The following is a 22,980-nucleotide window of genomic DNA, read 5'->3' on the forward strand; positions in this document are numbered from 1 at the left end:
AAATAGAGATATCTCAAGAACTACAAAGGTTTCTAAAGTTCTCTCCTGGGCAAATAGTGTTTTATCCAAAATTGTCTCACTGGCACATACGCGTTGCTGTGCTCCAGTTTTCACAGCAAAGTCTCCCTTTTGGTTTGGCTAAACCTAGACAGAAATAACACAGAGTAAACACGGATACACAACTCACAGGACACAACACATCTTACAAAATAGCTCTACATTAATTCTATCGCTATTGTAAAAATGGACATCTCTGATACTAGACGGACACATAGCAATGAAAGTTGTGGTTACCAAGCCATTACTCACTTGATAGCATTTTTCTATGGGTACTTAGACTCTAAATTGTGTAGCCAAAGGTTTCCTTCTTATTAAACTAAGACTTTGAGGGATGGCACACGCAGAAGCAACAGGCTTTCTTTACTGTTAAACCCCTGGAGTACAGAGTTGGAGAACCTAAACTATTGAAAGGTCAGTAGACTGACCAATGAGCATGGTGACTGTCACTTTTTCACTGAGCATGGTAAACTTAAAAAATATAACCGATGAGACAACACACTCTTCTAGATTTTGAGCTGAGAGAGAGAGAGAGAGAAGTAGAGAGAAATAGAGAATAGAGAGAGGGTGACAAGGGAAAGAGGGAAAGAGAGACAGAAATTTCTTTTCCAGTGCTGCCAGCGAGGCCTTGGGCTCACAGAGCCTCAGCAGAGGTGTCTGTGGACACAGACATGGTCACCTTGGCGATCTTGACCGTGCTTTTGATGCAGCTTTCCGCAGCCCTGTGGACGTTGGCCGTGTTGTTGGCATGCTTGTGCAGGCAGTCCGAGTCCCCCATGCTGTTGTCCAGGGGCTGTGCGGTGCCTTCACAGGAGGGGAACATGCTCCGGAAGGCGTGTCTCAGGTCCTTGCTTCTCAGAGCGTAGATGATAGGATTCACGGTGGAGTTCAGCAGGCAGAGCATGCTGCAGAAGGCAAATACCGTCTTAATGAGCTTGTTCATCTTCCCGAAGACGTCATACACCATGATCGCAAGCAGAGGGCCCCAGCAGATGATCAAAACTACCAGGATCAGGACGAGGGTCTTGGCCAGCCTAATGTCCATGCGGGCCTGGTCCGGCCGGGTCACCTGTACCTTGCCATCCTCTGATGTGTGGATTATAATGCTCTTCTGGGTTCCACGCTGAATCATGCGGACCGCGTGGCTGTGAGCCTTCCAGAGGATGTACATGTATGCATACACGATGAACAGCAGCAGCACACTGGTGACCCCAATCCAGAACATCAGGTAGGTTTCGTCAATGAGCGGGAAAATGTCTGAGCACACGGATTTCAGCTTCTTACAGTTCCAGCCCAGGAGAGGCAGCACGGCAATCACAATAGCTATGGTCCACATCAGGCAGAAAGCCACCACAGCCTTGGGCCTGGTGACGATCCTTTTATAGGCCAGTGGCCTGTGAATGGAGATGTACCTGTCGATGGCGGTGAGGAACAGGCTGCCTACAGAGGCGGTGAAGGAGGCCGTGACCCCACCCAGTTTGAACAGAAACACATTGGGGCTGTCTTTGCGGTGGAACACGTGGAAGTCAACGAAGCTGTAGACAAATATGACACTCCCCAGCAGGTCTGCCACGGCCAGGCTGCCGATGAAGTGGTAGGAAGGCCTGCAGCGGAGGCTGCGGGAGTGGAGGATGACACACAGCACGAGCAGGTTCTCCAGAACCGTGAAGGTGCCCAGTGTGAGGGACAGTACGGCGATGGCCAGCTGCTGACTGGGGTTGAGGATCATGAAGCACTCCATGTCCATGAAGTTCTCCCCACACTGGATGTTCTCGTCATTCTCCTTATAGGACGACAGGGACTTGTTGAAGAATTCTGTGAGGTTGGCTGGGTCTGAGACCAACTGGGGACTGTCTCCTGCAGTCATCTTTTCTTGGAAGGGACTGCCCCTGAAGGAGGTCAGAGGGAATTTCTGCGGGAAGTACCCTAATTTGGATGCCATGTCGCCTTTGATGTCTTCGTACTGGATGTCATTCGAGCCCACATACAGGAGGTCTGTGGTGATGGTGCGGAAGGTGGTGTCTGCAAGGCCATCTAGGATCGACTTCATAACCTCAGTCTTTGATTAGGCCAGACTCAACGGGACTGAGAAAGAGACCGCAGGAGGGAAGCCTACCGGGAGGGAAAACAGAGAAGCTGAATGGTGAGCAAACCAGGACAACAGTAAGCAGAAGCACTGTGGCCATCACACGCATGTGCTATCAGGCAGTTTCTTTTCTGTTTCTGAACATGGTTCAAGCCTTTGTGTTCTCAGTCAACACAATGAGAGCCCCTCCCTTACTACCAGGCAATGGAACAGCCTACACTAGACCCATCACTCTCGTTACTTATGCTCTCTGGATTGAAGTCACTGTGTGAGTCCTGAATAGACACACAGGGTCATATAGGCCAAATCACATGCAATGTCTCTTGGGTGAGATGTGCATTTCTGAGCAAGAGTTTGCCTCTCAGTCTCTACCATCACCCACACAGCATCCTGTGCTGATGTGGCTACAGAGAGAACACAATCCCTACTACAGAAGACACTTTGTTAGACAGGTAAAGCAAAATGTATCGGACACGGGACAGTGTAGAGGAGAAAGACAAGAACTAAGGACTGTGAAAACAGGGGTTATATTGTGGGGGAGGGACAAAAAAGCAACAAAGAAATCATCTTATAAATATGTTAGAAACAATTGCAAGAAAGAAAAAACATTTGAGTCCTTATTTTGGGGTTCATTTTGCCTAACATCAACTCATCTGATCATTTCTGCTTGTCTCAGACATATACTAGTTATTGCAAATAAGGGAAACCATGGGACCTATGTTTCTTTGGGCCTGGCTTACTTCTCTTAGTATAATTTTTCCAATCTTTTCATTTCCTAACAAATGGAGCAATGTCATTCTTTCTGATGAAGGCATAGAATTCCATTGTGTATATATACCACATTTTCTTGACCCATTCATCCCTGTTTTCACTGTATTTGATGTTGGTATAATTTGTTCATCCCTGTTTTCACTGTATTTGATGTTGGTATAATTTGCAGAGGGGAAGGGAAAAAACAAATTGTTTAAGTAGGGATACAGGTGGACCCATTGCAACAATGAGATGTACAAGACGTTATGTCAAAAAACGAACTTTATAACTTTGGCAGAGGAGGAGGAGAGGGGGGGTGGGGGGAGGCAGGGGAGATGGGAAGGGATGGGAAGGGGAAACAAAGGAGGAGGCTACAATGCTTGATAAGAAATGTACTCATTATCTTGCCCATGTAATTGTAACCTCTCCGTACAATATTTTCACAATAAAAAATTTAAAAAAAAAGAAACGTACTCATTACCTTGCCCATGTAATTGTAACCCCCCTGTATGGTATTTTCACAATTAAAAAATATTACAAGAAAAAAAAACTAAGGACAAGTGGAACCTATGGAGAGATCTGCTCCTGTTCCTCATCCACAGACCCTCTGTGGCTGAGCTGAACTTCTAAAAAGTCAAGGCCAACCAAGAAAAAAAATAATCAGAAAATGCCAAACTGGCACTAAGGATTAGGGAAGGCCAAGGTCTTTGGTATCAGGGAAGATGGTAATGGAGGGTGCTTCAGACAGCATCCGCCTCAAGTGCTGTGGTGACAAGTATGTCAAGGTCTGGCACCAAGGCTCGCAATGATGGCACTGAACACAAGGATGATTAGGAAGAGGGGACCAAATTTTAAGAGTCATATAAATGCTTAACAGGTGGCTATTTATTTCTTTAGTTTTCAAGAAATCTAAGTTCAGAGTGATAGCTCTCACGACTAAAGTAAACTCCAATACTTTACTATTTGTCATTTGTTGTTCTTATATATAATACTATTTGGGAATAGAAGGGAGAACCACTCTCGTGGGATATATTTTAAAATTTTAGGTCTTCTACTGTTTGAATCAACAATTCTTGTATGACCCTTTCAATAAATTATGGACTACCCACTGTCCACCAGGTACTTTATCAGACACTAGTGTCTGAGCTGCATGATAGAAGAACTCATTGCTCACAGGAAGTACGCCACCTAGTATGAGTTCCACCTGGGAAGGGCAAAGGTGCTGTGCAGTAACCAGTCTAGGGGTCGAAGGAGGCTTTCCTAGGGGAAGGATGTTTATGTAAATATAGTTAGGACTTATGTGGTAGACACAGGACACAGAGTGAAAGAAAAGAGTTTCAAATGCACACGTTGTGTCTTTTAAAAGAGTGAGAGAAAGAAAGAAGGAAAGAAGGAAAGGGAGGGAGGGAGGGAGGGAGGGAAGGAAGGAAGGAAGGAAGGAAGAAAGAAAGAAAGGAAGGAAGGAAGGAAGGAAGGAAGGAAGGAAGGAAGGAAGAAGGAAAAGCAATTTGAAATGGATGAGCTAGATGTGGCCCACCTTGTACATTTTTCCACCTCCATGTCCAGGCCATCATGATTGCTTAACAGAATTGGGTTACTGACCTTCCAGCCCGTTTTCCTGCCTTTCTCTGGGCCTCACTCTTCTAATCACTGCTACATTCCCGCTGGTGTGCTCTCTGTAAGATGGATGGCTGATTATGTGACCCCCTTTATCCATGTCAAGTGTACCCTAAAGATCAAACAGCGTCCTCTTCCAGAGCAGGCTTTTTCAGATTCTGTCTATCAGCCTGACGGAGCTCCTTTCAGATTCTAGTACTCACTCTCTTGCCCCAATCCTCCCCACATTCTGTTCTCCCTAAACACAAAGCTTTCCTCTTCCCACCTTCTGCACCCAAGGGCAAAATCCCATAAAGCTGCTCTGTGGTATATTTGTTTGTGTCTCTAGCTCTTACTTCCACGCTTAGGTCTCAGCACATGGATTCTACCTCCATAAACACATCAAATTATTGGGCACAAGATACAACAAATAACTGCTAATAAGAATAAGCAAACAATGTAATTGTAACCCCTCTGTACAGTATCTTCACAAATAAAATAAAATTAAAAAAAAAAGAATAAGCAAACACCAAAAGGATTACTTTTCAGTTTGGTGCCTTTGTTCCCACAACCTCAATACTCTTTTTTTTTTTTCCCTCTGTTGGTCAACTCCTCCCATAAGGTTATCACTTCTTTCCCTACTTCCTGCTTTCCAGGGTCAGATGACCTATATCCTCTTTGGGGCTCTCAGAATAACAAAACAGAGTTCTGGGGCTGGGAAGGTGGCTCAGTGGTAGAGTGCTTGCCTTGCATGCACGAGCCCCTGGGTTTGATTCCTCAGCACCACATAAGCAGAAAAAGCTGGAAGTGGAACTGTGGCTCAAGTGGTAGAGTGCTAGCCTTGAACTGAAGAGCTGAGGGACAGTGCCCAGTCCCAGAGTTCAGGCCCCATGACCAAAAACAAAATAAAACAAAACAAAAAAAAACCCAGAGTTCTGTCATGGCATTTACTAAAAGTTTCAATATTTCTCATTTTGCATTTCATATCACAAAGAAGAGCATACACTCATTGAAGGTCATATTGGGGACCTTATCTACCTGGGTTTTTAACTGTGAATAATGTCTGGATATAAGAAGGGTTGTACATAAGTTGATTGGCTAAATGTATGTGTGTATACATATGTCTATATACAGGTATACATACATATGTGTACCTATATGTCTATATGTGCATGCATATGCATAGGTGTGTATGCATATATACATATAAATATATAAATATGCATATAGGTATATGTATATTTCAAACAGAATCAAAAAAGTTCTATTCAAGGTGGATGATGAGGGGTTCTTGCAATCATAATAAGAAATAAATAAGTATGCCATTTGAATCAAGATTTCTGTCCTAAAGAACGGCTCAATCTTTTTGTGCTAGGAAAATGTCCTATTGAGGTGAGGTTATTAGCATTCCAAATGAATCTGTCTACATAATGATCACCTAGTCTACATATACAAGAATGACCTATATGACACAGGCAACTGTGGCCAGAAAGACAAATGAGAAGAGCAGAACCACCACACCTCAAAGTGAACTACACTCCTGGGACAGGTGGGCCAAAATACCTCCTCACACCTCCTTGGTTTTGAAGGCCTTCTTCCTGATCCAGTGACAACAAGGAGTTACTGCCAAAAGAGAGCCTGAATCCTCAGTTAGTATTCTGTCATCACTCAGGAAATCGAACTTGCCTCCTTAGTCTGGGTTTGCTTTGCACACTGTCTCTGCACTGGCATAGAACAAGGCTCATGATAGCCATTAACTGCTTGAGAAGAGGCAGGAATTCCAGGGCACAAACCACGAAATGCCACTGCAGCCCAATTGGGACAATGGTTCGGGGACAAAGGCTACTTGCTGAGGATGTAGAAATGAAGGATACGAAAGAAAAAGCTCAGTAGCCAAGCTGGGTACCAGTGCTTGCTGATTCTGTTACTAAAAAACTCTCTTCAGATGGTTTCAACCAAGTTTCAAGTGTGTTTGGAGCGCTTATTTATCCATCTGTCCTATTCTTGTTTACATTCTTATTCCTTCAAGAACACACCCTTTGCATCTCACTAACAGGCTATATCTCAGAAGTCAACTCTTAGTCTTTGTAAACTTGTCTCGTAGTCTCTGACTACACCACACACCTTTGGCCTTCCTCCTTCCTTTGGCCCCTCTCTCTATCTAAACACTCATTTCCAAGCCTTCTTCCTATGATACTTCTCTTTCTAGGCCTGTGCCACTGCTACTTCAATGCCAGAGACCTTGCCAATCAGCCTGTGCCAGGCATAACTAGTTGCGCTGGTTTACCCTTCTGCCAAGGACTCATACTATTATTTATTCAGGAGTCTGCATATTTACTTCCACAACTAGAAGCAGCTTCCAAACAGAGAATGATATCTCCCCCCGGCCTCCCCCACTCCACTTAGGTAGTTTGTCAGCCTGAGAGCAGGAGAGACATCTGGAATCCCCCAGAAATGTTCAACCTGAACCCAGTAAGAAGACAGCTCAATCATATTAGCTAGTACACTCAAACAGTTATTGAATCATACTTATTTGCCTTTTCTTAAAATTAGAGGAGAGAAAGACAACTCAGTAGACAACTGGCTTGAAAACCATATTTGAAAGCTCATATTTCAAGTAGTTACTGGTAATTTTCCACAGCCTCTCGTCCATGTCATTGTCCCTCAAATTATGAACCCCTATCACGCATGCCAGTTACAGGCTAATTTTGAAAATTATATTTGCAGTATTCAACATTATCTTGCAGTCTTCAAAAGGCAAAAGGACGCTGGAGGCTGCCCCAGCAAAGAGGCTGTCCCCTGGATGGTCTTCCCACTGCCCTGCCCTCCAAGGGCTGCTGAACAGTTTGTAAAATAAACACCACAGAAAATAAGTGAGGGGAATGTCCAGGCCTTCTAAAGGTGGGACCTCGAGAACAAAAGCCAAGAGAAAAATCCTAGCGACAGAGAAGGCTGAGAAATGAGCCTGGAGATTCAAAGCCAGCCTGGACAGAGAAGTCCATGAGACTCATATTCCCAATGCATCACCAAAAAGCTGAACGTGGAGCTGTGGCTCAAGTGGTCGAGAGCCAGCCTTGAGCAAAAAAAAAAAAAAAAAAAGCCAGGCAAGGGTAAATGGCCCTGAATTCAAACTCTAGTACTGGAAACTAACTAACTAACTAAATAAATAAATAAATGCCATGGGAAGGGGAAGCTGCTTGGCTGGGCCCACATCCTTGTTCAGAGCAAGGATGGAAACAAGGGGAGTAAAAATAAAAAACACAAGAAAAAAGAAGGATATAGACATTGAAAAGTCAGTCTCTTACTCTCATTTATGTTTAGCGCCTCACTTGCTTTGTACGTACGGTTCTGCACCTTGCTTGTCCACCTGAAAGTGCACACCAAAGTCAGTGCCACTTCATGCACAAAACCTCCCTCTTCATCTGACAGGGTTCCGAAGGCTCTGTTAGAGGAAGGTGACCAGCCACCTACTGATGGGAGGGTTAAATGTTTGCCATCGGTTATTACAAATAATGCTGCAATGAATTACCTCTGCCTACTTTATTCTTCACGTTGCTTTCAGTATTGTGATCAACCTTTCTTGTCAGCTAAGCTCTTACCTTGGACTTACTGTGACACCTCCTCCTTCTGGGCCTCTACAATCAGGAGTACCTCTTAAGACTTGCGGCTCTCTCCCATTTAAGCACATGTAGAGCTTATTAGGGACAGGTAGCACTCGGAGCCTTTCACACCTATCAACTTGCTTATTCTTATAATGGTCCTATGAGGGAGTTGCTGTTATTATGCTCATTTTCCAATGAAAGGCACAGAGAGGGTAATTTGCCATTAGCACATCTAATAGGTGGTAAAACTGGGGATGGAGCCCTATTCAAGTGCTTAATGAAGCCAGTGGCTACCACACTGGATAGTGCAGGTCTAGCTTTCCTGCTCTTTCTTAACCTTTAAGATATACTCCTTGCGTATACTAAGACAAGGGTGTGACTATATCCTTTTGTTTCCCTACAGTTTCAGGCAGCCAGAGCACTAGTCAAAGGACAGAACACTGAATCAGGAGTTAGCAGACCAAGATTAGGGTCAGCCCATACTCAGCCAGGAAGTTAATCTAAGTATCAGTTTCATTTGCAAAAGAGACAAAGATGACGGTAATGATGATGATGATGATGATGATGAGACCTAAATCACCGAACTGTTCTGAAAATTAAATGAAAACAAATACACATAGAGAACTTGGTACTGTATCTGGCACAAAAGTCCTCAATAAATATTTTTGTCATCATAACCTAGCATTAGGGCTCTTTTCCATATTCTCCATACTAATTATATTTCAAGAATATAACATATATGCTAATCATGATAGCCTATGCAATTATTATATCTCAAGAAAATGCAGTACCTTAATTTGATCATTGGCTGCTGATTCAATTTCATTTTTGTCTTAGCACTAAAAGCATGAAGCACCTACAGGATGCATAGATGGTAACAGAGGAGCATCTCTTGTTGAATGTCTAGTATAGTCCAATACTTGAGAAATTAACAAACATCAATCATTCAACTGACATGGTAACCTATCAGGCGCTTACTGGTCATCTTCACTTCACAGATGAAATGGAGGCCATTAGTAAGGAAATGATCCAGAAGCTGGGGATTTGTAGATGAATGGATGCAATATACCAGAATCTCTGCTTTTAAACTTCATGTACTGTTTTAAAGATTAACAGTACCTACATCAAAGCCATTTTCATCTTATTTTCAAATCTTCTAGGCTCTTAAAAACAGAAACTAAGACATTTTGTCAATAGCAACAAACACTAATTTCTACTAAGTCTGGATAAATCTGTATAGTGGCAGGTCCCCAAGAATTAATATCATTGTCAGTTTTTGGGAGACTGATCGAGCTTCTTCAAAGGAAGACAAAAGATCACCATTTCACTATTTCACTAATGTAAAACTGTACTCTTATTTGTTCTATAGGAAGATTAGCACAAATGCAAAACCAAGTTCCCACTATAATGCAACCCCTTTCCTTAAAACAAACCAGCTTGTTAAAATCTAAGCCAAGGGCTGGGAAGGTGGCTCAATGGCAGTGTGCTTGCTTTGCATGCATGAGGCACCACGTAAGCAGAAAAAGCCAGAGTAGAGTTATGGCTCAAGTGGTAGAGTGTTAGCCTTGAGCTGAAGAGTCGTGGGACAGCACCCAGGCCCAGAGTCCAAGCCCCACGACTGACCAAAAAAAAAAATCTAAGCCACAACATGGTGTAAGGTTAGGAGATGTAATTTCTGTCCAATACAAGTCAACTTTAATTAAAGAATACAGTTTAAAACAACCTGGCTTTATGCAGTTGGAGGATCTTAGCAATGTCAAAACAGCACTGTGCTTGAGTTATTTGAGCAGTTAATAGCACCATGGCAAGAGAACTGTTTTCTGCATTTTAGCAATTCTTGCTTTTATTTCTACATTTGGATTATTGCAGTAATTTCCACCTTATTATTTTTTGCATGGAGAGTGGTTTCTTTTTTGAGAGTTCATTAGTAATCTAGCTTCAGCTTTGGGGGATGTTGGTACGATTAATTTTGTTTTTGTTTGCTAATGGGAAAATATAATTGGAAATTTCTAGCAAGATTCATAGGTGCACCTATTAAAGAAGCAGTTGATTTTTATTACAGTTACAGTAATGAATGGAATGACATCTAAGGATATCGTCTTAGAATTTTGCTTTTAAATTAATAACCAACATATAACCAACTTAAGGAGTAAGCCATGCTCTTATAGTAAGAATAAAGTATTTTAATGCATTGAGTCTATTATTGTGAGGAAAATAATTTCTTAAAATAGTATCATCTGCTATTTTTGCCCACCTGGCTTATGAAAATTGCCTCTTTCTTCCTCCTTCAGGAAAAAAACCACATAAGATCAATAAGCAGGCTATGGTATCATCAAAGGAATTCTATGAGTATGGTAACAGCATAGATTTGTATGTTTTTTTTTTAGTTTTCCAGAGTCCGAATCCTTATTGATACAACAATTAAGAGTATAAAATATCCATGTTGAAGCCAGCGGTAGTGGCACGTATATCATCCCAGCAACTGGGAGCCTGAGGCGGGAGGATTGTGAGTTCGAGGCCAGTCTGAGCTTCATAGCAATGCCCTGTCTCATAAACAAACAAAAGCAAACAAATTGCATCCTTGTTTCTGATTAGCTTGATCACAGAGTGAATCATGAACACAAGGCTTTAAACAGAGCAATTCCTGTATCAGTATAATTTAACAGCAGTTATTAGAATTTTCATTGCCCTAGTGAAGATCTATTTTATTTTGGAAGGATATTTCAATAATTTAGTTAGCTATCCCTGCTGCACATGGAGTCAAAATCCTTGTAGTCTGGCCTGTGTAGCTCTTTAGGGACATAAATAGTAGGCTGACAAGCAACAGAATGTAAAGTACTAGAAACCAGAAAATGCTATAGAAGTATCCAAAGGACCGATGCTCCTGATAAAGTTGTAGATTATCAGCAAGCCACAATCGACTAATATTCTACATTTAAAAATGCTTTAAAGCAGCACTGCCAAGCCCAGAGTACACGAACTAATGGGGGCCCAAGATATGACCTGCAGTAATTCTAGGTCTTTGCTTTACTCTGCAGTTTTTTCTACTTTGTTGATCTGTATTCTGTTTGTCTGACTTCAAGAAAGAGCCTTACTATGAAGGGTTCAAATAGAATGACAGTTCAGTTAATGCATTTCCTGCTCTTCATACATTTCTGGGAACAAGTCTGGTCCCTACTAATTTAATAAACCTCAATACTTCGTTAATGTATTTCTGTATAGTTAGTAAGGAAAATCTTAGTTGATGCTTGTAACTACATTATGTCTGTCATGTCTGCAACAGACATGGCAGATCTCATGGGCTAACAGCATAATAGACAAACAATGCTTCCATATCAGCTAGACTGGCTGTAAGTCTTCTAAATCTTGGTTTGAAATTATTAAAATAGTTTGATCATCCCCCATCAGTTTTGAACCAAAGTAAAATAAAGGACTTACTTAATTATCCTAATAATTCAGGCAAAAATACGTAATCTTTCTTTCTTGCATTAATGTCAGCTCCTTTCCCTACATATGAAAGAAAATTCCATTATCTTGGTAATGCTTGGCTGACTTTAAAAGCTTCAGCTCTACTTATATTTGCTAACAAAAAACTCCAGAAGTTATTAAATGTACCATTTTCTCTGGTCTGTTATTTACTAACAATAGAGGGGACCGCTGGATTTTTTTCTTAAAAAATGTGTCAATTAGTATGAACTAAGGACAATAAGCATTTATAAGGCTGTTTTTTTCCAAATTCAATATGAAATAGCCTTATTATTTAACATTTAAAAGCCTATTAAAATTTAATTTTAGGGCTCAAAATATTTCAGGCTTCAAAATTACATAGGCTTAAGCACTATTTTGTGATGGTGTTAACAAGCAATGTGTCACAAAGGTGAATTAATAAGTGATATGATTTGTTGACTAAAAATTTCCATCTACCATATAATTTTGTTTCACTATTTAGCTGTTGTCTCCTACCAAGTGATTTTGGCCTTTTCCTTGAGAGATACCTTTCTACCATCTGGGGGGAAAGGTAGCAGTAGAAGCAGCCTTCAGAGAATATGCCAAGTTTGTGATTCAATAAAAGTTATGGTCAAATATTTCATAAGATTAGCTTGCACATGAGTCTTGGTCATTAAAAGTAGAAACCAAAGTGAACATAATGGCCTGTAACACCAGCACTGAACAGACTGAGGTAAGAAAATCAAGGGTTCAAGGCCAGTCTGAGCTACATAGCAATACCCCCAAACAGCAGAAAGCAACACATTGCTCTGGTTCATAAAACATATAGAGCTCAGTAACAAGATATTGTTTCTTTGCAGTTCCTTACGAAGTTCTCCACAGCAATGGTTAAATGTATATTACATGATGTCCAATTGTGCACCATAGCTTCATTGTTTCTTTCTCCCCCTCCCCCCGCATCTATTGACAAAGGGGTATTTTCCTTTGGAATCAATAAACCTACAAATTAGGTCTGACTAAAAGCAGAGTCTATTTCTCCAGCTTCAAATCTGAAATTTGGTTGAAAAAATACGTATTAAAGAAATGCTCAATACTTAAAAACGTACATCTAAGAAACATCTGAACATTTAATTGTGTTCTAGGCATCAGGCTAAATGTATGCCTTATTTCCTTTATTATGGCTTTTATATTTCTTTCCATAGTTATATGAGGTAGAGTTTATGAGAATCCTTTTCCACATGAGAGAAGAACTGAGGCTGAGAGAGGTAAAAATGTTCTGCCTCAGATCTCCAATGAGTAACAGAACTGCTGCTTCCGTCCAGTTTGTATTAACTCAGAACCCCTGCTCTTTGCCCTGAGATCCATTAAATAAAATACCCTTTCTCACTGCTAGGAAGAGGGAAAGTTGGCTAAGGAAAAGGGGAATCATAAATACTACATGATAATTTTGTGCACTGAACAAATAAAATCTGAAAGGATTGTCCATATGACTTACAGAACATCTGTGCCCCTCATCTACAGGGACAAAGTATTGCAGTCAGTTGTAAGCTGTAAGGCCTAATCAAATTAGCACCTTGTTTGCAGTCATTGTTGGCAAATTAATAAAATCAAAGTCAGCTTCATCACTAACTGTTTTGGTGGTACTAGAGTTTGAACTCATGGCCTTGTGGGAGACTCCCAGACTTTTCAGCCTAGACTGGTGTTAGACCTTAATCCTCCATTTCTTAGCTTCCTGTGTAGTTAGGATTACAGGTATGAGCCGCTAGCCCATGACACTACTTTTTTTGAATTAGGGAAGACGGGTTGGTTCCTGTTCATTATGTTTTTTTATCCTTTGCTTTCGTTAGAAAATTACAAAGGCTATGCACAGTAATGACACCTTTCTATAATACCTGTGAAAAGAGAAGAGAGCACCTTCAATGTCTGACACCTTTATATCACCTTTTCATGTCAGAATATGAATAAGATGCCATGGTTGCTAGTAAACAAAGGTTGAAAACCTGCATTAGCTACATGGAACATCCCTGGAATCACTCAAGTTTCCATTCTGGGCAGAGTATTTTGCTTAGGCCCAGAGGAAATTCCCAAGACCAATTCCTAAATTCTGGGCTGGAATCAAAGTAGAAAGATTTGTAAATCTCAGTCAGGGTCCAACGGATGAGTGATTCTTATTTTCCTCGTGTCTACCAGGTATGTATTCTGCTAACACTAAGCATTAACCATTATATTCAAATATGTGTTGGGTAAAAGGAGCAAGAGGAAGGATTCTTCATCCTATCTTATGCCATCCAATAAAGCCCCATCTGCCAACCTCCTCACAGATTAAAGAATAGGATTTGAAAACATGTAATAGGGATATTTTAATCATCACAGAGTATGGGCCATGCCTTGAGAACTTCTCCCAGGAGATGCAATGGGCAATGCTTGCAGTTTTGTAGTTGCTTCTCTTGGTCTCTCTTGTGTCTAAACCCTCCAGACCACAAACATTCTCAGAGCAGGTCCTCTGCTTGGCAAAGAATAGGTATTGCTTACTAAAAGAATGTTACTGAGCATCAGCAACTTGTTGTATAGAATAACTTTTAAGTATGCTTATTTTCTTAGCATAAATCCAGCTGATCATGAGGGCACTGAAGCTGTCTGAGCATCAAAAAATATCCATCTGATAAAATGCCCAAATGACAAAATAACACAAAATCTATCAGTTATGATTTACTCAAAGACCTTTTTCTCTCAGTATCAAATGCAAGTTACATTGGTGGGGGTAGGAAATTAACATTTTATGGGCAAAGACTAAGTTGTCACAATTTGTTCTGATCCTGTCTACTGGTGAGTACTATGAACTGGGTAAGTATATGAGCTATAAAATTAACTAGATAGCAATAATACATATGACCATCTCTATGAAATGCACAACCTTGAATGAAGCCTAAATATACACCGATGACAGACCTCTAAAGACAACATGCAAAATTTTTGTTATAATGAAACTTTTCCTCACCTAGGTACATGTTATACATTGATCTTTCCCAAATAGGTGTCTCCATTTACAAATATGTTTTCAAAACACTTCATCAAAAAAGTTATCTAAAAATTCAACCACTAGATGGAGTGGATTTCATAAAGCCCTCAGGAATCAATTTGTTATTCCAATCACTGGACATAGTTCTTGCCGTGGTTGAGCAACTTCTCCTCCTGCTACAACAATTTATGAATTTTACAACTGAACTAATTAAATATAAATAAGAAAATATGTCATGGAGGTCTAAAATGGGTCATTACTACTGCCTACAAAAACTAAATTTCTAATTAGTTTTCTGAGGCAAAGGAGCATTGAGAAAATTTAATATATTGACAAAATTAATTGTGAATATTTAGAATTCTGCCTCAAGAAAGTAATATAAATGAGTAAAGGAAACTAGTTCTACCAAAAACAAATATGTTTATGTCAAGAAAGCCTGAAAGCAAGACAGAAAGTCTCAGGAACTAGAAATCAATTTTATGAAATATTTGGCTTTCCAATTTGCAAATATAAAAATCATCAACACAGGAAAAAGAATGGAAAATTATGTTACATTGTTATGGGGACTAACTCAAAATACATCATATGAGAAATTGAATATTAGTTCAAATATTCATACCAATTGAGGACACAGTGACTTTCTAAATAATTCAGTCTCCTTTCTCACATTCTCTCAGTGGAATAATTTTCAATACATTTTTATCATTGTTTCAATCTAGTATTTTCCTCAAACATTCTTTTCAAAAGTAGGCCCTTATGCAGTACCTATTTTAGTTTAAATGTTTAGGAATTTTTCAGTACACACTAACAATGTAAGACACAAACAGAAAAATATACTGCGAAAGTGCGAAGAATTACATACACACAGGAATGTAAGTACCAGGCTCTGGTAGCAATGCAAACTGTACTTTGGAAATGTAGTTTTGATTTAGAAACATGCAAATTAGATGCATGAAGTAGTTCTATTGTGCGCATCTAAGGTCAGATTCATCCTATGGTTCATATAACACAGTTATGAAGAATCCAAACAGACCTGGAGCTAAAAACATTAGGAAAAAGTGTCATGAAGATAAAGAAGTAGGAAATAAAATGGATGGGAATGAGCTGGAAAGTGTAGAGCACAGTTTGAAAAATAATCTCACGAGTCACCTGGTGGTATGTCAGTGCATGCGGGGTTGGTCTACAGGACAGTTAGTGGCTCTTACAGGGGATTCAAGCAACCAAGTTCCCAGGCTCTAGCACAGACGTATGAAATGGAGAGGTGAAGGATTAGCTTTTAAAAAGAACTGAGTTTCAATAGGAAGAAGTAAGATTTCATGAGATTTTGGTTCACTCAAATGATTGCTAAGTGAGCCCACTCTTGGCAAAGTATTCTCCCACAGGAGGACCTTTCAAATCAGGATATTCTTGTTTGACTGGAGTCAATAACACTCATCCAGCCCGAAAATAACCATGAAGAATGAGGACCTCTAAAGGTTTTTTTGTTCTATAACTCAAGACTTCTGTAGACTCCCCTCCCCACCACATACATACCCAGAAAACTTAGTTATGTATTTTGTCCAGCTAAGGAAAGTGGTTTCAACATATTTTTATGTACTGACATGATACATTGATAAGAAACCCTGCACCATTTTCTCTTACTTCCATTTACAAAGTTTATGTAAAGTTTTGTAAGACTGCTAAGACATTTCTTCCCACAACTCTGGAAAGAATCCCCTGAGCCTAACAGAACAGAAAAAAGGCAAAAGTAATGACTCTGGGCAAGCTGTTCTTTCCCCATTTCAAAGAAAACAGATCACAAATTACTGATAGATTACCATAGAAGCCTAAAAACCACACAAATATTTCCCCTTTTGTGGTTAATAAGAAAGAAGTTAGATGTCATTTCCAAAAGTAGTTGGGTATCTTCCAAAGTCAAATTCCCACATATGCAGACATGAAGAATTCTTTGGATAATCTTTCTTTCTTTCTTTTTTTTTTTTTTTTGCTTACTTAAGTTATGTGTGACATTTTTTAGTTTTCCTTTTGCTCTCTCTCTATACACTTATTTATTACTAATACAAAAACTAGAGAAAGTATGTGTAAGTTTTGGTCAGCAATCCACTGAAATGAATCCAAAACTTTGTCCATGTAACCAGCCATCATGTGGATAAACCAACATACTCAGGTCACAGTCACTTTAAATCAAATCTTTCTGTAAAGGAATAAATTTAGTTTCAAATTTCAGCTAAATTAAAAACAAATATGAATGACAAAGCCATGTCACCTAAATGTTTAGTGATCAATGAGATTGAGTTTGAGAATGAATTTTTATTACACTATATTAGCAATTTGGATCCAGCACCCCTTAAAACTCAACTCAGTTTGTAAAATGCATATTCATGACAAGTTTCTTCTCTGAAAGTGAGATGTAAAAGAATACAAAAATGTTGAAAAAAGCCCCCTCCTATTTAAATGCAAGTCTTGAGAAACTTGATTTCCTAATTATATCATATTTTTAATTACATTTAAATATACTATGGACATACACAGCTTGTGAAAGCATTTGTCAGTATATTAAACTACCACAACAGATTGCTTGGCACATCTTTGAAAAAATGCCTCTGCTTTTCTTTAAAAAAAGCAATAGCATGGGATTTGCTAGTAGGAAAAAAAGATAATACATTACCAAATTTGGGAAACAATATTTACCTTCTGAAGTTAAAAAAAAATCAAGCCAACAATATCAAATCTATTCAATGAATTAAAACTCTAACCAACTAAGAATCCAAATAAATGGTGGAAATGGGACATTAATTAATAAAATACTGTTCTGCTAGGAAAAAAGTACTTGACATTTCGGAAGGAATTTGAATCTCTTCTTACATTAAAAAATGCAACATCACCTTTAGGAAATTAATTTAAAAATACAGAATATGATGCAGTAGCACAGTGGTTTTTTATTTTTAATGAAAGTTGTTAAAAATCAATGATTTCCATCTACCCAGTGTCAATTCACTATTTGAAAAAAAAAACAAAAACAAAACAAAGAAATCAAAACTCTGAAAGCTTTCCTAAATTACAGGTGTGGAAACTTCTCTAGTGAGGGCCAAAATAGAACTCATAGTACCTCCCCTCCCACCAGAACAAGTGCTTTTGCAAGGTCCATTTCTTCAGGGTTGAGAGGTAAACAATTTGTTTCCAAACCCCATACACTCACTCAAGTATGCACCTCAAGAAATCAGTGGTCACTACACTGTTTAATTAACTTGTTCAAATGCATCTTTTAAATTAGAGGCTATCCCAACATTATTCATTAGCAATCTATATGACAAATACTTTCAACATAAAACTATCAATGAAAACTAGCTTAAGAATATGCTTGTACATGCAACTAACTGCCCATTACAAGATAATGTACTTTATTTGACCATGAGGCACCTGTTCACAGTGAAGAAATATGACCCAGGAAAGCTTTTAGTAGATATTTTATATCAATAACTAGAAGTAGCCACACTGATTATGTAATGGCTTTGACCTATTGTGACTGATAGATCATAAATATTCCTACTGTCCATGTGGTTAAGCTTAGTTCATCTAACTTCAAACAATTCAAATAGTAGCCAGAGAGGAGATGGAACGTATGAAAAATAACCCTCCTTTTCTCCCTCTCACAAATTTCTGATAGTGAACTTCCTTGTAATAGCAGTAAAACGCATTATATATAAGATAAAAGTAACTCTCATATTATGCATCTTATGATCCGATAATAACATCCTACGTTTTCTTCCAAATGGTACAGTCCTAATTTCCTAAGCAAATAATAAAGCAATCAGTGTTTCGATAAAATTATCATCAAATGTGGTGATACTCATCCTGGCATATTTGCAAGATCTTTAGAACACATAGGACTGGAACAGATTCCCACTATCCTGGAAAACAAGAACAGCCTTGTTTTGATTCAAGGTGAATGCTTCCTTTGCCTCGAGTCTTCGGTGTCCATCTGCACAGTTGCTTTGAACTTGGACATTTCTCCAACTTCGTAGTGTTCAATAAAAATCAGAATGATATGTTTAAAGATATTAAAAGGCAATCATGTCTAAATTTGCATTTTGGTCGTGATCTACATCATTGAACAAGTTTGCTCATGCATGTTTCTAAAAGTGTATTTATGCATTCATTTGTCTAAAATTATGTAGCATATGATTTGAAGTACAGACAGTCTGGATGATAAAAGTTTCTTTTACTCCAGAAAATATTATGGAGTAATCTGAGTTGATCTGTTACACAGAATTCAATCTAATTTAAGGATATACAGATAAATAAACTGAATGGTCATCAAGGCACTCAATAGCAATTCAATGGCAAAATGTTGAATCCCAATCTGCCCCCACCCCGCAAACAGTACCTATGCAGTTATAACACAAAGTTAACATGTTTATGAGCATAAGATTAAGAAAGAACTAGAGATTCAGAGTGGAACTAGAATATTAGCTAAAAATTGGTCAATACAAAGCACATCCATTAATTTTTATTTCCTCCTATTCTTTGCTACCTACCAATCTTTAATCAGTAAGAGAAAAACCAGTGGAGCTGGCTATTTGTACAAATATAGATGTGCAATATGTAAACCGGATCCTCATATAGTTGTTCAAACAATGTTGGGTTCAGGTTCACAGTCAAAAGCAGAATTATAAATAATTTAAACTCATAGGCTTATTTCACTCTATTTTGTCAGCTCAATTAGAAAATGATGAATACCCAAATAGAAGAGACAGACTTACACTGGGGGAGACATGGAATCCTTTTTCTCAGGGAATTCTAGCTCTCATCTGTGTTCTTTATGCAAGTGAGCAAACATAATTACCCCCAAGAAGAACAGGCAGTAACCTAAAGGACAGTTTCCATCTTACTAACCAAGTTCAAGAAGCTATAACCAAATCTCGTCTTACTAATTATGTGTTGTTAGGTATTTGAAAATTCAATTTGCTACTCTTTTTTTTTTCTTGAAGCATTCCTGGATAGCCAGTTGTGGGAAATAATCCGTTTATTGAGCCAACTGTTTTCTGGGACAAAACATTTGGTAAGTGTGCTGGACTCTAAACTGCAGTGACAAGTTCTATTTCATAATAGTTTATTCTTACATAGTATTCCAATCCTAATTCCAAAGGCCAACCAACACACAAGATAACCAAGAAGTCTGTCTACATTTCCCGGTGGTTAACGTTAACTCTGAGTCAAAGCAAAGAAGGATGTCATATGATTGTTTTGAGAGAGTTCCTCAGGCTTTGCCTTAGTAATTAATAAGTGACACTGCATACTAAACACTCATCAACACAATCAATGGGGTTGCTGCCTTCCTGAGAACATAGGTAAACCTACTCAAAAGAGTTTTCTTTAGGAAGGCTGCAATATGCCACACATACAGTGGATCCTTTGGAGAATTTCATTCCTGGCAGTTTCTTGGTGGTAACATTTAACAATTTCACTATTTTAACATTTTGAAATGCCAAAAAGAACACACTGATCCTGCAGCAAGGCTTATTAGAGAAACGCAATCTCACAGGCATACAGAGAGGAACAGAGTCCACAGGGAGAAGGGGAACAGAAAAAGATAGAAAACACTGAATAACAAACAAAGCCAGGCACGACTCCCGGTGTGAGATCTAATTTTTCACCAGAATTAAAAACTTTACACACCAGATTAAATCATATCACTTATGGCTTAATTAAAGTTCTAGTCACAACATTCATTTGTATACACATATATTGATGCTATTAATATTCAGAGGTATGAATCTCTGATTTGCCTTCCTAACAATGAGTGTGCAAGCATAGTAATTTTATTTTGAAAGGTCAGAATTAAGCATTTCCACCCTGTGGCATTATTTTACCTTCATGCAGACTTAAGAACACAATGAGACTTCTACCCCTCAGATACTAGATACATACCTCAGCCAAGGGAGCTCCAAGCTTGAAGTGGGAGACATCTTTGAAACAAAAAGAGTCCATTTACAGTAAGTTCTCCTGATAGCCTAAAATGCATTAGTTTATATAAACCATAGCACCATCAAACCTCTTGTCCAACTATGGTATTTGCTGGTGTCCGGCAAATAACTGCTTGCAGTTTATACTGTTTAACATTCTGGAGGTTCATGCATTCTGTTCAAGTATGAAGCTAATCAGAAAATTATTTCTCTCATTTAAGAAAGTAGTCAGGGCCTTTTCCTTTGATAAACTGATTTTAAACTGAATTAGAGAGCAGAGGGAAGGAAGGAGTACAGGGAAGGGGGGGAAGGAAGATGGGGGGGGCAGAGGAAAAAATCAATCAGTACATCTTTTCCTTGCAAACTGTCGAGAGGGTAGGATTAGAAAAGCAACACTTTAAATCAGATAAAGTCCTATGGGAACCTTAAAGGTTGGTTGCTCTGAGCTTCTCAATATTCTGCAAAAGAGATTGATGTCATTTGTGACCCCACTGATACCCAATGCCCACTGAGTTTCCTCCTAGAAATTGCATTTCCTCTATTGTTCAAAAGATAGTCACTTGGTAATAAAAACGAGAAGTTATTGGACCCATAGAGATATCTTTCAAACACCTTTAAAGCCAGTAAATCTGTTCTAATCTCTTATTGGATTAAATGCCCAAGAAGGCTTAACATGTGGAGAAATAAACAAAGGCAAGAATAGCTCTTATTTGGAAAACAATTTTAAGATGAGATACAAAATGATTAATAGGTCACTAATATTTTTCTTCGTGTATTCCTTCAACTTAAAACCTTTGAGAGATTAAATGACCTGTTAAAATCAGAAGCCTGCGTGCATGCTTTTAAACTTTCAAATGACCAAAGGGCAGCCTTTCCTGTCTATCACGTAATTATTTACATCTGAGAGGGGATCCATTTGTGATCTGTGAGCCTCAACAAGAAATACCTTTAAAAAAAAATACAACGTCAACTTTATTCATCTAATGGCTAGCTCTGAGTCAAATGCTTCTATCAGCATGCAAACATAAGCATTAAGTACTATGCACATTTGTTTTTCCTCCGAGGGCTTCTGTAGCTACCCTTTTCTATATCCCAAGTTTATTTTTTGACATCCATTTCTTTACGTGACATTTAACGTTTTACTTTAGTTTCTAGGTTTGATGCAGATTAATGTATTTCCCTGGGAAGACTTAGTGGCTGACATCAGGCAACAACTCCAGCGCCTGCTTTTCAAGCATGCACAATTACACATTTTTCTACAAACAGACATCAGCATACAGAGAGCCAGGTGCACACACATTCAATAAATAGTAAATGGTAGAAACCTCCAGAAGCAGCAGAGACAACAGTTAACAGGCTGGGGCTATCCAGCTAAGTAAACAGCCACGCACGATTCGCTCTCCTGGAACAAGAACTCCAATGAAGGACACTTGGGGATCACGCTGGTCAGTACCCGATGGGGCGGGAGGTGGTAAAAGTATTTCCAAAGGCAACTCTGTCGGGTCTTACCCTTCGCATCCCCCGGTCCTCTGGGTAGAAGCTCCCCGGGCACCTCTAGCCCCCGCACAGGGGCTCCTCCTCCGCTAGAACGAAATGTCCCCCCTGACTCTAGGGAGAGATCTGCTGGGAGCCAAGACGCCCGGCTTGGGCCAGAGGACCGCACCGGCGCCACGGGAGCCCCGAAGGGACCGAGGCGGCGAAGTGGTGGAGGAGGAAGGGGCGGCCGGGGGTTAGCGGGCGGGGAGGGCGGGGAGGGCGGGGCGGCGGCGCCGGCGCCTGGGGTGGGGTGGAGCGGGGTGCGCCTCCGGGCGGTCGGTCAGTAAGTCAGTCGGTCCGCGCGCTGAGGTCCCCGGTCCCCAGCACGCGACAGCGACGGGGGACTGGCGCCCCCTCGGCTGTGACAGCCCGCGAACCTCGCCCCTGGCCGGGGCTGTGCGCTGAGTCCTCGCGATCGCCCCGCCTGCCCCGGCGCGGGGCCGCCCGTCGTCTCCGCCAGCGCGCGACGCCTCGCCCAGCCGGTGCGGTCCCTGCCTCTCCCTCCGCTCGCTCTCGCGTTCTGTCTCTGGCTCCCTCTCGCTCCGGTCCCATTTATGAAGCGCGGTCCCATCACGTGTTAATGAGCCTTTGTCCTGCCCTGGCAGCGGCGGCGGCACCGACTCCGCCGGGGAAACCGCGCGGGGAGGGAGCAGCGCGCGGCGCCCTCGGCTCCAAACTTTGCTGGCGCGGGGCCCCCCGCCGCGCCGCTGGCCCCGGGGCCCGAGGGGACTCGCCTTGGCGCAGCGCACCCCCCTCCCCACGCTCCCGGGGGACCCCCCGCGGCCACGACCCCACTCTCCGCCCAGATACCCGCACACCCTGTCCAGCCCCAAAGGGGGCTCGTGCCGGCGCCGCCCCCGACCTCAGGGCCATTCATCACGCGCGCCCCGCCCGGCGCAGCTCCAGACACGTTGCGCGGAG

General features: G+C 40.5%; 1 protein-coding gene across 4 annotated transcripts; it reads right to left on the reverse strand.

Moving 5' to 3' along the window:
• Positions 1 to 658: 658 nt before the first annotated feature.
• Cnr1 (cannabinoid receptor 1 (brain)) lies at positions 659 to 22,168 on the reverse strand. Of its 4 annotated transcripts, none has more exons than XM_013032853.1 (2): positions 22,033 to 22,168; positions 659 to 2,169 (listed from the first exon to the last, which is right to left on the reverse strand). In XM_013032853.1, the coding sequence occupies exon 2, from the start codon at positions 2,105 to 2,107 to the stop codon at positions 692 to 694; it is 1,416 nt and encodes a 471-aa protein (XP_012888307.1). In that variant the 5' UTR covers positions 2,108 to 2,169; positions 22,033 to 22,168; the 3' UTR covers positions 659 to 691. The 4 variants fall into 4 exon arrangements, with proteins under 4 accessions (XP_012888307.1, XP_012888306.1, XP_012888308.1 ...); XM_013032852.1 differs by lacking the exon at positions 22,033 to 22,168 and adding an exon at positions 19,321 to 19,385; XM_013032854.1 differs by lacking the exon at positions 22,033 to 22,168 and having other exon boundaries at positions 659 to 1,946; positions 2,046 to 2,167.
• Positions 22,169 to 22,980: the final 812 nt, after the last annotated feature.

Source organism: Dipodomys ordii, unplaced genomic scaffold (assembly GCF_000151885.1).
Source record: "Dipodomys ordii isolate 6190 unplaced genomic scaffold, Dord_2.0 Scaffold158, whole genome shotgun sequence".
NCBI lineage: Eukaryota > Metazoa > Chordata > Mammalia > Rodentia > Heteromyidae > Dipodomys > Dipodomys ordii.

What these genes read in the sequence shown, in the direction of transcription:
- Cnr1 (XM_013032853.1), bottom strand. Translation starts at nt 2,107, where the DNA reads ATGAAGTCGATCCTAGATGGCCTTGCAGACACCACCTTCCGCACCATC.